This window comes from Dromiciops gliroides, chromosome 2 (genome assembly GCF_019393635.1).
Source record: "Dromiciops gliroides isolate mDroGli1 chromosome 2, mDroGli1.pri, whole genome shotgun sequence".
Lineage (NCBI taxonomy): Eukaryota > Metazoa > Chordata > Mammalia > Microbiotheria > Microbiotheriidae > Dromiciops > Dromiciops gliroides.
The window spans coordinates 259,085,582-259,103,880 of NC_057862.1; the positions used below are offsets into that span (position 1 = coordinate 259,085,582).

The window sequence follows — 18,299 nt, forward strand, 5'->3', positions numbered from 1 at the left end:
TTTTCCCCTCCCCATCTCCATTTGATGTTGATCAAAACATACCATTGGCTATTTAGTTAAAAAAAATACACATTATGCCTGTGCACATACACCAGTTACTTTATGTACAATAAAGGAATGGGGGAAGGAAATCAAAGAAGAGAGAAAACTACACTGCAGTAGTTAGGATGTGGATGAACCAAATCTTGGTTTTCTAATTGTGAATGTATTGTTTTCATTGGGAGCACAGTTCTGGAGTAAAGTTGCTGGTTCTCTTTTTAGTAAACACCACCTGTCTGCTGCTGGAATACATCCATTGTATCTTCCTTCATCCTCCATTTCCAACTGTGCAGGTGTGTCTGTTTCATTGATTGGTTGCCCATCAAATCAGAATCTGATCTACCTCACTGACAAATCCTGTCGTTCACAATAGGTTTTCATTAGTTTACTAAGTGGTGTATGCCTCTTAATCTTAAATTGCACCACTGAACCATCTTGCCCTGCCACCTTCAAATTAATGTGGTCATTGTTTTCAGTCTTGACTCCTTCCTTCAGCTTTTCCTTGGCCATGGTGAGTCCGGGGATCTCCTCAGCCGCCACTTCACAAAGGAGGCACCAGGATGGTCCGCTCCGAGGGAACGTGGAAGTAGGGAGGATAAGCAGCAGCAGCAGCAGCAGGAGCAGGAGGAGGAGGAGGAAGATGATGTTGAGGAAGAGGAGGAAAAGAAGGAGAATGAGGAGCTTCATTATCTTTTTATCTGTTCTTTTTTTCCTTCTCTAGAACAATGGTGCAAGATAAACAATCTTTAGAATATTGTCAGATTGCCCAGAACAGAACAATTTCACATCTTCCCTCAAACTATGTATGAGATGAATCTTCAGATTTTATGTTCTGGGAGGTGATCCAGTTTTGGTTTTTTTTGTTTTGTTTTGTTTTGTTTTAGTGAGGCAATTGGGGTTAAGTGACTTGCCCAGGGTCACACAGCTAGTAACTGTCAAGTGTCTGAGGCCGGATTTGAACTCAGGTACTCCTAAATCCAGGGCCGGTGCTTTATCCACTGCGCCACCTAGCTGCCCCCTTTTGGTCACTCTTAACAGCTCTTATGAATATAGTTTTATAGGCAGATCTTTTTCCCCCCTTTTAATAACATCCTTAACCCTAGTGGTGAGATCATTGGATCACTAATTAATTTGTTATCTTTTTATGTATGTATGTATATGATATATATCACAAGATATATAGATAGATATTGTAAGGGCTAAAATTCTAGCTATACTGTCTAAAATATCTAATGAGTGGTTACCAATAAATTATAAGCTTTAGCAAGAGTTAGACTTTTTAGAATTTGGTAAAGAGAGAAAGGCCTCGATTCATCTATCTATTAAAGGGAGAGCACATTTCTAGCTCCCTTCTTCCTCAGAGTCCTCAAGAAAGAGATCGAGTCAGAGCACCAGCCCCTCCCCCCCAGCCACTTCTTCCTCCCACCAGCCAACATCACTTCCTGACACCAAAGAAAAGCCGCATGGTCCTGCCCTCAGAGGCCCTCTCCTCATGTTGGAGCTTTCCTACAGTAAGTCTCCAGCAGGTGGTGTCATTCCAATTGTTACTATATATATATATCTATATAGATATGTATAGCTATAGATATAGATATAGATATCTTGCATGTGTATATGAGAACATCTAATGGAAATAGATCAGGTGATGGAGGTAAGCAAGAGGACTTTGACTGGTCTGAGAAAATACCCACACACTTATATACACATATACATACACACATACACATGTGTGTATATATGCATGCATGTATATATTATATTATTTTATATATACATATATATATATATAATACAAGGTGTCCTAAAAGTCTTATTTCAGTTTTAAGCTTTAGTAACTTCAGAAGTATAAATGACATAAACTTAAGAAAAAAACAAGATTTGAAAGGTTAACTATTTAAATTTTTAAAAATGAAATAAAATATCCAGACCCCCCCAAAATTATAAATTTTCAGATTTTTCAGCAAAATGCACAAATTCATAGCTCCCTCAACAAAGTAATAGCTTGGGGCAGCTAGGTGGCGCAGTGGACAAAGCACCAACCCTGGATTCAGGAGTACCTGAGTTCAAATCTGGCCTCAGACACTTTATACTTACTAGTGGTGTGTCCCTGGGCAAGTCACTTAACCCCCACGGCCCGGCAAAAAAAAAAAATTTAAATAAAAAAAAAACCCAAAGTAATAGCTTTTCTGTTTCCTTATAATCCTTCCAACATTTGAATTTTAACATTTTGTTTATTTTTCCAACCTGATGGGTCGAAGATTGTAGCACTTTTAATCTCTGTAAATTGGTAGCTTGTGGAAGATACTGGAGTGGTATGTTTGCCAAGAAAACTCCAAAAAGGGGTCACAAAGAGTCAGACACAACTGAACAACAACAAAATGATGAAAAAGAGTATTAAATTAATATTTCACATAAAAGGTCTCAAGGAGTCATCATCATGCTTTCATCTGTGTGAATAATTCATCAAGAGAGATGACAACCACTCTAGATATAGTAGGTGGTCTTTGAGGGTTGCTGTGGTCAACTTGAATTTGACCCTGTGTAAATTTAGCTAGGATTGTCCCTAGACATTCTCAAGTAATCAAGAGACAGCTAACATGTAAGAAGGGCCAAAACTAGATCCTCTAAGGCCAAAAGAGATACTTGCAAGTGAGGCAAGGACCAGACTCTCCTTAATTCACCAGGGACACAATCCTCGTGGGCAAGACTGGTATTAGTTATACCATTGAAGAAGGACTTCTTAAACTAGAATCAAGAAGCTTTTTTGTGAAAGGACCATGTCCTTCAGGGAGACAAACATGAGAAGTTTGGGCTAAAAAGATGACAGAAGCATTATGGAATTGGCTAGCTTATGGGTTGCAAAAGGTGAGCAGATTGATGGAATGCTTCAGAGAGTCAGCCTTTGGACTTGCACAGGGCCAGAAGGATACCCAGTTTTGACTCACATGGTAAGCCTATTGGCAAAAACTAGAGTAACAATTTGGTGTTGACAGGATCTCAAGGCAAGTGTATGATTCCTTTGTTTTCAGTAGATTTAGTATAAAGACGACCTTCCTGAGTTCAAATGTGGCCTCAGGAAATTACTTGCTGTATGACCCAGGGCAAGTCACTTAACCCTGTTTGCCTCAATTTCCTCATCTGTAAAATGAGCTGGAGAAGGAAATCTCTGCCAAGAAAACCCCAGAGTAATGAAGTCAGACATGACTGAGCAACAAAAACAAAAGGTAACTTGGATCAAGGACAGGAATAGGGAGACTATTCAATGAGTATCCTGTGAACTACATGATTTATGGGAGACTGAGAAAATGAGAGTAGGAAAGAGTACTTGGAATTAATCTCCATAACCTCTTCTGAGGAGTAGGAGGAGTTGGTTTGGCAGAGTCGAAGCTTTGATGAGCAAAAGAGAGACTGACTGCAAGGATACTGAAGGAGCACCCCCTGGCCATCCTAGGATTTAACTTTGCCCTCTCCTAATTCTTGACCTTTCTTTTCAATATCCTTATTTTTATTCTCAGAGTTCACTCCTCAAATCAGAAGATCCCCATGGTTTTCCTGGTCAAAAACATCATGGTGATGGGACAGCTAGGTAGCACAGTGGATAAAACATTGGCCCTGGATTCAGGAGGACCTGAGTTCAAATCCGGCCTCAGACACTTGACGCTAGCTTTGTGACCCTGGGCAAGTCACTTAACCCTCATGGCCCTGCAAAAAACCCCAAAAAACAAAACAACAACAAAAAACATCATGATGCTTTTTTGTGTGTGTATGTGTGAGGCAGTTGGGGTTAAGTGACTTGCCCAGGGTCACACAGCTAGTAAGTGTCAAGTGTCTGAGGTTGGATTTGAACTCAGGTCCTCCTGAATCCAGGGCCGGTGCTCTATCCACTGTGCCACCTAGCTGCCCCTCATGACCTGAGTTCAGATCTGATCTCAAACACTTAATAGCCATGTGACCCTGGGCAAGTCACTTCACTCTGCCTCAGTTTCCTTATCTGTAAATGAGCTGGAAAAGGAAATGGCAAAACCATTCCAGCAACCTTGCCAAGAAAACTCCAAAAGGGGTCATGAAGAATCAGACACAACTGAAACAATGAACATGTCTGGTCTCCTGTGACTTCTGTCAGATATCAATAGATGAACCATTTACCCCTAGAAAAATTTAACAGTAAGATTGTACCACTTTAAAATAAATTTTGCTCTTTATGCATAGTGTTGTTTTGTCCTTCGTCAGTCCTCTGCTGACATCATATTTGTAATTTCAGTACCCCCCCCAACCCCTGCCAGTGTCCATTCAGTTGGCAATTTCAGTTGGCAATTTCATCATGGATTTCAGATGTCCCATGTAGCTGTCAGGTCTCTGGAACCACTTTCCTTGGAGGCAGTCTGGAAGATGTCTTATCTCCAGAGCACTCCTTCAGTAGATCCACTTTCTTATAGTTCCTATTGAAAGCTCAATAAAATTATAACATGAGTGCCCCTCCCATATTGTTTACAGCTTCATCAAATTCTATCTCTAATAAACATTATTAACAACAGGCCCAAGGATTATATAATCCTCATGTAACGATTGGAATAACGCCACCTGCTGGATACTTACTGTAGAGGAGTTCTGCCCATGAAGGGAAGGTCTTTGAGGGCAAGACCAGGAGTCAGGAAGTGACGCGGGCTAGTGGGAGGAGGAAGGAAGAGACTGGCGCTCAGTCTCACGCTCTTTTCCTCTGGACTCTGGTGGAGAAGGGAGCTAGAAATGTGCTCTCCCTTTAATAGATAGAAATCTAGGCCTTTTTCTCTCTCTTTACCAAATTCTTATTCTCCTTAATAAATGCTTAAAAGTCTAACTCTTGCTAAAGCTTATAATTTATTGGCGACCACTCATTAGATATTTTAGACAGTTTAGCTAGAATTTTAGCCCTTAACACTCATGTAAAACTTGGGTTACAGAATATTTCCATAAGAAAATGATCACAAATGAACTTACATAAAAGTTAACTTCGATTGTAGTACATTTAAACCAGGTTTGTATGCTTTATAGACAGATGTAATTTGCACAAAACATTCTATTAAAATGCATGAAAATTTTCCCAAGCCACCTGCAAAGGAGCCCAGAAGTTATACCCATATACCCTTCTGTTGGGGACAGTGGCCGGAGAGGAGAGAGAGAAGCAGACACAGTGGCAGCTTAATAGTACTGAGTCGTTTATTGTTGAAACAAGCTAGCTTAAATAAAAAAAAAAAACACAAGCCATGTATACACTTTCTCATGGGAAAGAACCTTTGTTCCCAACACACAACTTCAGCACCTCCTTGTATTTTTGCATGAGAATTGCATATGAGCCAAGAGAGAACAACTTAGTCCTTTGGCCTTATCACTTTTCCAGCAACTGCTAAGGCTGCCTGTTCTTTGACCTCATGAGGCCCCTAGAGGGGAGAGGAACACTGCCTCATGCTGTCTCTGAAGCAGCAGAGGGGTTCTCTACACCCTTTTTAATACAAGGCAATTAAGAATAGAATTTTCATCTTTGTTTCATCACTTTTTGCATCATCTGCCTAATTATCCTGAGGCCATCATGAGAAATTAAAGAATCTAATACCACCGGTACCAGATGCCATGGCCAAATCCAACATATTGTTTATCATGACACCTATGATGATTATGGGGGTTACCATAAAAGAACAAAAGTTGCCAACCCTCATAGAAGCCAGTGCAATATGTGAAGGGGAAACTGAGTCAGGCTTAATCAGATGCGTGGGATTGAGATGTCCATGGCATCAGGCATATAGGAGGGGGGAATCAAAGCCAGGGTAGGAGATGGCATAGCCAGCCATTCAGTGCTCTGTGTGTGTGTGTGTGTGTGTGGGGCGGGGGGGTGGGGGTGGTAATGAAACCAAAAGAATCCAGCCTCAGCTTTTGCCAATGACCGTTCTTTCAGCCTTTCCCAAAGCAGTACAATACCTGAACTTCGTGCGTCCCTCCCTTCCTGTGACAGTGCAATGCCTGCTCTTGTAGTTGGCACCTTGGCTGCTCTGATCTGGTAACTCAGAATAAAGGCAATTAATGTCTCAAATGGTAAATTCCCATAATCCAAGTCTCATATGGATTTAACAACTGAGGATAATGATGACCACAAAAAATGTGAATTTGCTTTGACTCAGAATATAATATACAACATGCAATAATTCCAAGTAATAACTACAAATATATAATTTCCATGAATGCATTAATAAGTAAAATAGAATTAATTTATACTTGCTTTGGCAACCAGTTTACCAGAAAATACTTTATAGAATTTGATCAAATAATCAGTTGGAAAAACAATCTAGAATATGGGAGAATAATACTTAGAACAAAAGACAATGAAATTCAAACTGGCTTAAAACACAATCTTAAAAGAATGAAAATCTCTATGAATAACATGTAACAATTTCTAAATATTTCCATAACAACAATTATTTACCAATCAAAACACAGTGAACAGATCATATTTTCTCTTGAGCACAGAAATACTTGAAAGTAATTCTATTGGATATGTTCTCATCAGAACAATCATATGAGATAAAATGCTCCCTCTCTCTCCTCTTTAATCACACCATTAGAGTGAAAACAGCAAAATCTTACATACTTGCATTCTGCCTATAACTTCCAAGAAATCGTTTTTACCAGAAGACACACACATAAGAGTTTTCACATAACAGCTGATACCATTGTAAAGCATTAGGAATTTTTAAAACTTGAAACAAAACCCATGGTTTTTTTATTTTGTTTTGTTTTGTTTTAATGGGCCTAGCTTACCCCAGAAGTTCCCTTGGGCAAATCAAAAGAACCCTTTCCCCAAGGAACCAAACCAAAGGACAGACCCCCCCCCCAAGAGATAAGCAGCACCAGCACTGAGTTAACTCCAGGACCACCACCCTTCATTCCATTCTCCTGGACCCCTGGGGAAGATAAGATTAGGTGTGGCTGCTGTCTTTGTCTTGTAATGGGGAGAAAGATGGCTTGAGAGATTCTGAACTGCCCCTCACCCAACCTCCCTCAGCCACCACCAGTGGGGGATGGTCCTCCCCCAACAAGGGAACCCTTCACAGTCAGATGATTACCCCACCGGACCACCACCACCCACAAAAAAAATGCCTGCTCATCTCCCACTCAGGAAGAAAGGCATCTCAGAGAGCCACGCCTCCTTACCGTGCTCTCTCCTCATGAGAAGTACCTCTCTTCTGGCTTCTCCTCCCAAATAAACCATTATTTCATTCCAATTGGATTTGTATGCAAGAGGGTGCAATTCTTCAAAGAGGAATTCCTAAGAACCCCTATACTAAATGTGAGGGAAAACAATCCTCTTCTCAATAATTCTCAGAAACTCAGCAGCAATGTGACAAAGACTTTAATTCTTTCTCATGAGAAGGAGGCACCCTAGTGTTCAGCTAGTGGGTGCAAAGAAAGGGGGCTCGCAGGCCCTGTTTTAAACCCTAGTCCCTAACGTGAATGGACCCTCCCCTTTTTCTTCATTGGTACAATTACTGAAGGATTGATTACAATCTACCTGCAAAAACTAGCTAATTGGAATGAAATATATGGGCATAACTCAGGAGTGGACCTTATTTTTCTTTATATGGACACAACTCAGGGGTGGACCTTATTGAGACCAGGGCTCCTAGAACCATGTGATTTTTTTAGCCAGAGAGGGAGGAGGGGATCTGAGACCTTTGTCCTAAAAACAGGTCAGGAAGAGTATAATTGACTATTATATCCCCATTGAGAGGAGACAATTACCCACTTTTTCACACTAAATCTCCATAACATTTTGCTCTATACTTTACACAGAAAATAATTTATTTATTTATTCATTCATCCATCCATCCATCCATCCATTTATTGATTGATTGGCAGGGCAACGAGTGTTAAGTGATTTGCCCAGGGTCACACAGCTAGTAAGTGTCAAGTGTCTGAGACCGGATTTGAACTCAGATCCTCCTGAATCCAGGGCCAGTGCTTTATCCACTGTGCCACCTAGCTGCCCCCAAAAATCATTTATATAACTAACACTCGCTCTAAGCTAAGCACTTTACAATTAGGTGATCCTCACAACCCTGGGAGGTACTTTATTACAGAAAAATAAACTGCTAGTACTATGGCCTAATACTCTGCATCTGCAAAAGAATTCATAAATTCACACAACATCCCTGCAAAAGACACGTAGTGATCACTTCCCCACCATGAGAATCCACCTCCATACCAATTTTTAGTCCCCTACACCTTAAATCCTGTCTATGAAGAAAAGATGGGGAGAAACTTTTACCCATTTTACTGATAGAAGTCAAGCCTTCTCTCTGTCCTGAACCTCTTAAATACTAAGAGCATCTTTCCTTCCCATTCCATTGGTGAAACCCATCCAACCTTCACCAGCTGGAAACTGAAGACAGAATTTGAAAGTAAAAGGTCCTTACTATCTCCAAATCCCACACTCTCTTTTCTTCCACTCCTGCTTTTTGCTTCAATCGTCCTCACCTCTCCAATCCACATACCTCGAGCCAACTCTAAATCCCCATGCCTCCCTCCAAGTTTCCCTATTTTTGTGGAGGACACCACTACTCCCCACCTCTCCCCACTCCCCCCCTCTTCCCACCTCCCACCTGTAACCCAGGTTCTCAATCTGGGCTTCACCACTTATTTGGCACTCACTGTTGGCCTATCTCTTTGCACTCCTTCCTCTTGTATGATATGATTATGGATTTGAGTCAGATTAAACTCTGAGGATGGGGTCTGGAAGGTACCCAGCCCTGCCCCAGTATAGTTCATTTAGAAGTTTATTGCTTGTCAAATTCTCACTGTCTCCTTTAAGTTTTATTGCCAATTAACAGTATTTTTACTTCTGCTCAGTCTCCCCACTTGTCAGCTACATATTAGTTTTGTCTGCAATCCATCATGTGTCAGAACCCCGGTCAGGGAGTTTGCCCACCAATTCAATACTTGGGACTCAAGAAGAAAGGACGGGGCTCGGCACAGGATGCAGCAATTGAGTTGAGACTAGATGTTAAGTGACATGTCTCTTTTTCTCAGAGCAGAATCCCCTTGGCCCTGGGGTCCCCAACAATGGATTATTCTTTTCTTCCCAACATAACCAAAGATAAATTTTAACCCTGTCATCCTTCTAGAATTAACACAACTACAAAACAATGCTGAAGCACTTGAGTGACTCTTCCTGTTATTCAGGTTGAATATCTTTAGAGACAGGGGCCGGGAGAGGGGAGTCAGTGGGAACTGTGAGATCTGAAACATCTGACTGTCACTCCCCTGTTTCCTCTTCCTTTGGTTTGACCTTGTTCCCCCTCCCCTTTTCCCCCTTGTTCCTGGAACACGTATGCATGTCTCCATACATTGATCACGAGCTGAACACACACCCTGGGTGAGACAGGATTGAATGTTAGACTGTGAGCTCGACCTAGTGTGCCTGGGGACTTCCCCTCTGACCAACATTCCTATATAAGGTCAAGGCATGTATTAGCTGGCGCAGTTCAGGTATTGAGCTTGCCCATTCCTATGGGAATGTAATAAATCTGTCTCTGCTTGACTTGGTGGTCTCCTCGAGTTATTTGGGTAAACTGAGGCAGTTTGCTCCATACACTCTCCAGCACTATCACCTGTTAATCATACTCAACTCAGGGGGCAGCTAGGTGGCTAAGTGGATAGAGCACCGGCCCTGGAGTCAGGAGTACCTGAGTTCAAATCCAGCCTCAGACACTTAACACTTACTAGCTGTGTGACCCTGGGCAAGTCACTTAACCCCAATTGCCTCACTAAAAAAAAAAATCATACTCAACTCTTTACTCTTCCCACTCTGCTCTTCTGCTTTTCACAGACCTCACCTCACTACCCACACGTCGGGCTGACTTTTCTCCAGTAACAATTTGCTTTTGCCCTACATCTGATTTCACCATGCCTCTCTCCAGATTCACTAATGATACCAAACGGCAAACAGCTGGGTTTTCCCTTGCCTCTTCTCAGCAGATTCCAGTTACCTATCCCCCTTCGCTTGTTAATCTTCCCACATTCAGGCCTTTCACACTGTCTCTCTCTCTGTCCTTCCCTGAAAAGGTCGCTCAAGCTTTCTTTTACATTCTACCTCTCTTTTCCTGGAAGTCTCCTCTCCAATGACTCTCTCTCTCTCTGTCTCTCTCTCTCTCTGTCTCTTTCTCTCTCAAGCTTTTCTTCATTGCTCCATTTGCTCATCCCTAAATTTCAACCACCTTTGGGCAGTCTTTAGCATACCTCACTCTCAGCCTACTGCCTTTTTCATTTAGGGCCTTTCCACACTTTTCTCCAGCCAGCTAGCCATTTCTCACTCACAACCTGCTCTAGCCTCAGCAGCAGCAGCCTCAGTCTCCCTTCCTGCGGCCCCACTTCCGCTTCAGATTAATTTTCTTCTTATTTTTTCCAGCTCTTTAAAATATTTTTGATAGTTTGATTGGTATAACACTAAATAAATAAACTTAGGTAGAATTGTCATTTTTTTTTTTTGGCCGGGCAATAGGGGTTAAGTGACTTGCCCAGGGTCACACAGCTAGTAAGTGTCTGAGGCCGGATTTGAACTCAGGTCCTCCTGAATCCAGGGCTGGTGCTTTATCCACTGCGCCACCTAGCTGCCCCATCATTTTTAATATATTGGCTTAGCCTAGCCATGAGCAACTAATATTTTTGCCATTGTTTAGATCTGACCTTATTTCTGTGAAAAGTGTTTTGTAGTTCTGGTCATATAGTTGCTGGTTTTATCTTGGGAGGTAGACTCCCAAGTATTTTATATTGGCCACAGTTATTTTAAATGAAATTTCTCATTCTAGCTGTTGTTGCTGGATTTTGCTGGTTATATATAGAAATGCTGACGATTTGTATAGGTTTATTTTGTATCCGGCAACTTTGCTAAAGTTGTTAATAATTTCAAGTAGCTTTTTACTTGATTCTCTAGGATTTTCTAAGTATAACATCATATCATCTGCAAAGAGTGATAGTTTTGTTTCCTCATTCCCTATTCTAATTCCTTTAATTTCCTTTTCTTCTTTTATTGCTATAGCTAACATTTCTAGTACAATATTATACACATCTTTTTCTACAATAAATTCTGTCACAGCCAAGGATATGGGTTACAAACAAATAGCAGTAAAACTGAGAATTTGGAACTTAATTCCATCAGAATTATGACATCATGACATGCCAGAAAGAATATGTGAACCTTGTTTCATTAAAACAACTGTTTCTGCCTCAGTTGGCAATTTGCTAAGTTCTGGAAACTTGAAAAAAGATTAAAAACAAGGTCCCTGCTCTCAAGAAGATCACATTATAAAAAAGGAGACAATATGCAAACAATTATTTTATATAAAACATATACAGTGTAAATAGGTGGCACAATGGATATAGTGGCACCTGGATTCAGGAAGACCTGAGTTCAAATCCAACCTCAGACACTTACTAGCTCTGTAACCCTGGGCAAGTCACTTAACCCTGCTTACTCATCTGTAAAATGAGCTGGAGAAGGAAATGGAAAACCACTCTGGTATCTCTGCCAAGAAAACCCCAAATTGGGTCATGAAGAGTTGGACACAACTGAAACAAATAAACAACAAAAACAGTATAAATAGGAGGTAATCTCAGAGGGAAGATAGTGGGAGGAAGGGGTCAAGAGAGTTCAATAATTGTCTCATTCAGTGAGATTTGAGCTGAATCTTAAAGTCAGGAGGCAGTGGTGAGTAGGCAAAAAAGTTTGCTTCCAGTCATGGGGAACAGGTATTACAAAGATATAGGGGGGCAGCTAGGTGGCTCAGTGGATAAAGCACTGGCCCTGGATTCAGGAAAACCTGAGTTCAAATCCAGCCTCAGACACTTGACACCTACTAGCTGTGTGACCCTGGGCAAGCCACTTAACCCTCATTGCCCCACCCTGACAAAAAATCAATACAAAGGTACGGAAATGGAGGTTCATATGCAAGAACAGCAAAGCCAGTGTTTTTGAATTGTGGCATGCATGGAAAGGAGTAAGGGTCGGTTGGGCCAGATTGTGAAAGGCTTTGAAAAATAAATGGGATTTTATGTTTTATCATAAAGGTAATCAATAGCTACTATATCTTATTGAATAAGAAAATGGCCTGGTGAGAACTATGCTTTAGGAAGATCACGTTGGCAGGTAAATGGAGGATGGGCTGGAGTAAGGAGAGATTTGAGGCAAAGAAACTCATTGTAATAGTCCACATATAAGGTGATGGGCTACCTACTCCAGGCCATTGGCTGGGTGAATATAGAGAAGACATATAAGAGAGATTTTGTGGAGGTAGAAATGGGAAGACAGATTGGATATGTGGGACGAGTGCAAGTGAGGAACTGAGGATGACAGTGAGCTTGTAAGCCTCGGTGACTGGGAAGATAGTGGTGCCCTTGACAATAATAGGGAAGTTGGGAAGAGGAAGGGTTTGGACCCTACAATATCAAAGACTGCAGAGAGGTCAAGAAGAATGAAAAGAGGGGCAGTTAGGTGGTGCAGTGGATAAAGCACTGGCCTTGGATTCAGGAGGACCTGAGTTCAAATCCAGCCTCAGACACTTGACACTTAACTAGCTATGTGACCCTGGGCAAGTCACTTAACCCTCATTGCCCTACAAAAACAAAACAAACAAACAAACAAAAAAAGAATGAAAAGTAAGAAGAACTCATTAGATCTGTCAATGAAGAAATCGCTGCTAACTTTGGAGAAAACCATTCCAGTTAATGATGAAGTTAGAAGCCTGGTTTCAGAGGGTTTAGAGGAGTTAGAGTAGAAGTAGAAGCACAGTTTATTGATAGCTTTCTCATGGAGTTTAGACATGAAAAAGAGAAGAGAAATAGAACGATAGTTAGAGAAGATTGTAGGATTGAATGAGAGGCAAGATATGGGAGTATTTATAGTCAAGAGGGAAGCAGCCAGTACATAGGGAAAGACTGAGGATTAGAAAGAGTGGTAATGATGGAGGATTCAGTGACATCCCAGGACTCTGAACCTCAGAGCCTTGGGAATAACAATGTTCCCCAGGCTACCAGACTTGCTCCCAGCCCAGTCCTTGCAGCCATCATTGAGCAGATAAATCATGATGGAAAGGAGGGGGGGTTACTTCATCATCACCATGAACAACGGCTGATCAACTGCCACCAAGAAATAGATATGTACAAGATCCCAGAGGATGGTAAATGGAGGATGGGCTGGAGTAAGGAGAGATCTGAGGCAAAGAAACCCTCCCCCACACCTTTCCCACCCCCCCTCCACCTTCAATCCTGCTTTCAGCAAAGCCCTCACAACCATCATCTGGGAAAGAAACTCTTGAGGAAAAGGGGTCAGACATTCCCACCAAATGCTAACTCACAAGGGAGACAAGCTGACCTAGCTGAAGCAGCAAGGCACCCTGAAGGAGAGACAGGAGATAACATGCACTAGACAGCTCAAACCATCACCCCCATCTGACTCTGATGGAGAACTACTCAGGACCCTGAACCTAAGAGCCTTGGAAATAGCTCTTGCAGGTATTATGACACAGCTACTGAAAACCCAGAAAAGAAAGTTCTTGCTGCTGTTAATGAAACTGTGATTTGCTCCAACCATTCTGGAAAGCAATTTGGAGGTACCTTCCAAGAGTCATTAAACTGTGTAGTGGGGCAGCTAGGTAGTGTAGTGGAGAGTGTACTGGCCCTGAGGTTGGGAGGACCTAAATTCAAATTTCACCTCAGACACTTACTAGCTGTGTGACCCTGGGCAAGTCATTGAACCCCAGTTGCCTTAAAAATATCTGAGGCCATCTCCAGTCCTCCTAATATATGTCTTGCCACTGAACCCAGATGGCTCTGAAGAAGAAAGTGAGGTTGGTGACCTTACACAGCCTTCTCTCACTTAAATCCAATTCACTGCAAGTTACGACATCATCCTGATGTTATGGTCCTCTTCAAGAACGAAGGACTAAACAAACAACAAACTGTAGAAAAGAACTAGAAACAAACTAATAATCATTCCAGAAGCATTTACCAAGCTCCTACTATGTGCTAGGTATTGTGTTAGGTACTGGAGATGGAAATACAATTAATGAAACAACTTCTACTAACAAGGAGCTTATGGAGGGGATACTCTTCAACTGAAGAATGGAGAAAAAACTGAGTAAATTATGAATGAAGATTTAAGGGACTATGACAAGGAAAGGGTCCAATTGAAAGACATCTGGGAAGACTTGTATGAACTGATGCAGAAGTACAACCAATAAAACTATCTATATAATAACTAACTACAATCTTATGAAAGAATACGACTTTGAAAGACTTAAGAACCAAGTATCCAGAAAGACAATGATGAATCAAATTATGCACCTCTTGACAAAGAGGTGAATGACTAAAGGCCATTCAGCATGAACACAACATGAAACTTCAGACACAGCCAAATGTGTGGGTCTGTTTTGTTTGGCTTTAATTATTTGTGACAAGGAGGGTAGGGGACTAATAAGAGTTATGGAAGGGAGGATAGCAATAGTGATGCAAAAAAAAAAGATGAATAAAAGAAAGAAAGAGCATCGCTGAAACAATTAAAAGTACAAAGGGAAAACAAAAGGAAATTCATAAAGAGACAAGAAGCAGTAGTGCAGCTTGGGTAGTACATTTGGATAGAGTGATAGACCAGGAGTCAGAAAGACCTCAGTTCGAATTCCACTTCAGGCACTTATTAGCTGCGTGATCCCAAGCAAGTCTTAATTGCTCCTAGTCTCAATTTCCTCATCTGTAAAATAGGGATCTATTATTAGGATCACTGTGAGGATCCAGTGAAATAATATACGTGAAGTACTTTGCAAACCTCAAGATACTATATAAATCCTAGCTATTATCAAATAGTAAGCTATTATTAAAGGCAAGACAGTATTAGAATTATTGCATTAAATTTATTTTATACTTAAAATAATCTCTATATAATAGAGATGTATCATTTCATATATAATTCCTTTTCCTGTTTTTCTTTGTATATGGGGATGAGAAAACAGAAAATCAGAAAAGGAAAAAACAATCTGTGTGCTAAGAGAAGTGAGTTGAATAATATTGCCATTTGGGAAACACAGAGAGATTTTCTCAGTATTTGGGGGATGTACAATAAATAGTGAAATGGACATAAATCTCATAGGTAAATGGGAAACAATCAATAATGTTATCTAAGTGTTCTATGTTGTTTTTAACCAGCTTGACCAATGTCAAGGGGAAGGACACTGAGGTTAATTGCTCAAGGAAGAATACTGGAGCCTTTGCGTTAAGAAATGATAGTTTTCCCATTGGATTCTATATATGAAGCTGGCCTGGACAGGGGTAAGGGAGGACTTCTTCAGGGTGCTAATGTTAAAGAGAAAAGGCTTCAACTTCCAAATTTCACTACATAAATATACATATACATGCACACATATGTACATATACATAGACACATAGACACACAGACACACACATACATACTCTGTGTGTGTGTGTATCAAGCAATATCCATTTATGTCCACACAGAAAGACTAGTTTGAAAGTTACAAAAATTCTACCAAGTACATTGTGAATAGGGGTTATAGGATAACAAAGACCCTGTGGTAACAGGGTACATCAAGTAGGCTGGTTTGTTTGGAATATAGACATGGGCTCCAGGGGGAAGGCAGTGGAACAAGGGGAGCAATATACAGTCATTCTTGCCCTTTGCCTTAGTATTGGCTGGCTTTTATTGTAAGCCACTGTGGGGGCTGGGATTTGGTCAGGGGTCTTTAGGGTCTAGCACAATACTATGAGTAAGTAGGCACATGCTTTTTGGTAATGATGAAAGCAATAATGATTGTCTGCCTTATGTTGTAATACTAATATGAGAATGTCCCAATCCTGGGTTGAGAAATGTCTTCCTTTTGACATCACATTTTTTCACTTGAAGAAAAAGAATTCTACAAAACCAATAGAGTACTTTGGGTTATGAAGATCACGTTTAATAACTTTTTTGCAAACTTATTTCTGTGTTTCCTTTTTATGCCCTGATCACATAACCCAACACTAGATGACTGGGATATCTAGATACCAGGATCCCTTTTACCTATTATGCCATGATACTATGTGAAAGCAATGTGTTTCTCTTGGACTTTCCTGCCCTTGGCCAAACATGTTCTATTGAATCATGATCAGAAGATTTGGAATTCAATATAAAAAACAATCAGAACCTATTGTAGATTTTAGTATGAGGACATCATTTTGCCCAGGGCAACAGGTAACTGCTTTCCTCATTGCTCTAGTACCTTATGACTATCTTAGTTCTGCTAGGGCACAGCAGAATTGCTGTAGTGGCAGCTCTGACCTTTGGCACATCTGATCCTGTGTGCATCCTCCTTTCCATTCTTCCTAACCCCATTGCTTTCTTACTGGCTCTTTTCTTCACCTATTCAATACTCTTCTTTCACTTTACCCATTTTACCCACTTTACCCATCATTTCTGGTTGGAAAATACATTGAGGGGGAAGCTAGGTGGCTCAGTGGATAAAGCACTAGCCCTGGATTCAGGAGGACCTGAGTTCAAATTCTGCCTCAGACACTTAACACTTACTAGCTGTGTGACCCTGGGCAAGTCACTTAACCCCAATTGCCTCACACACAAAAAATATGTTATTTTTATTAGCTGAAAAGGAGTTTGTATAAGCTTTTTTTTCTTTCCTCCTTCCCTATAACTACACAAAAAGGGAACATAAACAGCAGCTGGTGTGCTATGGAGGAAGAATGTATTATTTAGGAAAATGCACTAAGAGCCAGATGACCCATACTCAAGAACAAGCTCTTCCATTGGCTACCTGTGTGACCTTGGGCAAGTCACTCTTTCTGAGCCCCAATTTCTTCATTGGTAAAATGGGATAGAGTACTTGTATGCCTTAGTTTCCTCGACTATAAAATGAAGGGGTAGGACTAAATTATTAGTCTCCTAGTTTTATATCTTTGAGTTACTCATTCATTTATTCATTCATCCATTCACCCATTCATTCATCATTTATTAAGTGCCTGCTATATGTTAGACACTATACTAAGTACTTTGGATACAAAGACAAAATGGAAATAGTCTCTCTCCTTAAAAAGTTTACATTCTATTAAGGGAAACAATGTTCACATATATGAGTTAAGACAAAGTACTTTGGGGCTGGGAGCTGGGGAGGGAGGACATTATTAACCTTGGGATCAAAAGAGACCCTATATAGGAGGCCATCTTTGAAGGAGCATTCTCTAAGACAGAGTTAACAAGGAAATAGAGTTCAAGCACAGAGATGGAAGAAAAACTGCTATAAAATATGAGTTGTTATTATTATTGCCCATTTCTTCTGATTCTCCCTCTTATGAGAAAACAAGCAGAAAATGAAAGCAGGGACTATTCAAATAGAGTAGAAGATATTTTTTTCAGAGATTAGTTGGAACAGAAAACCTCTGGGTCATCTCCAGCTCTAAGATTCTGTAAGGGAGAATTAATATATAAATATATAGTATGATTTTCATTCTACTGTATTTCAAATAACATACCCTTTTATGTGTCTTTTTTCTCTCATTATAATATAAGCTTCTTGAGGAAAGGGACTTGATTTTTTCTTGTATTTGTATTTGCCATGATTAGCACAGTGCCTCAAATATAGTAGGAACTTTTGTTTGGTTGGTTTGTTTGTTGTTTTGTTTTTTTCATAGTAGGAACTTAAAAAATATTTTATCTATCTATCAGGTGGTGCAGTGGATAGAGCATTAGGCCTGGAGTTAGGAAGACCTGAATTCAAATCCAGCCTCAGAAACTTACTAGCTGTATGAGTCTGGGCAAGTCACTTAACCTCTGTTTACCTCAGTTTCCTCACCCGTAAAATGGGGGTAATAATAGTACCCACCTCCTAGGGTTGTTGGTGGGGATAAAATGAGATAATAATTGAGGTAATAGTACTTAGCACAGTATCTGACACATAGTAAGTGCTAATAGAAATATAAGTAATCCATCAATCTATTGCTGAAGTTTGTTTTTGTTTTTAATTAAAGTTACCTTTCAATACAGGTCCCAGAGAGAGGGGGGGGGAAGGGAACCATCATATCTTAGGGATATAAATATGATGGAATGAGTGAGCTGCAGAGAAGTTTCTCTAGTTTCCCCACATTCCCTCCCCTAATAAGCTGAAGGTTTTCACCTTCCCTAGCAGTCCTATTTCAACAGTTAGGAACAGGACTACATCTCCCAGCAGGCCATGCACTCA

At 40.6% G+C, this 18,299-nt stretch overlaps 1 protein-coding gene across 1 annotated transcript; it reads right to left on the bottom strand.

Annotated features, from left to right (window-relative positions):
• Nucleotides 1-257: 257 nt before the first annotated feature.
• Nucleotides 258-549, bottom strand: LOC122744514 (small ubiquitin-related modifier 2-like). The gene is made up of 2 exons (XM_043990025.1): nt 392-549; nt 258-312 (listed from the first exon to the last, which is right to left on the bottom strand). The coding sequence occupies exons 1-2, from the start codon at nt 547-549 to the stop codon at nt 258-260; spliced, it is 213 nt and encodes a 70-aa protein (XP_043845960.1).
• Between the last annotated feature and the right edge of the window lie 17,750 nt (nt 550-18,299).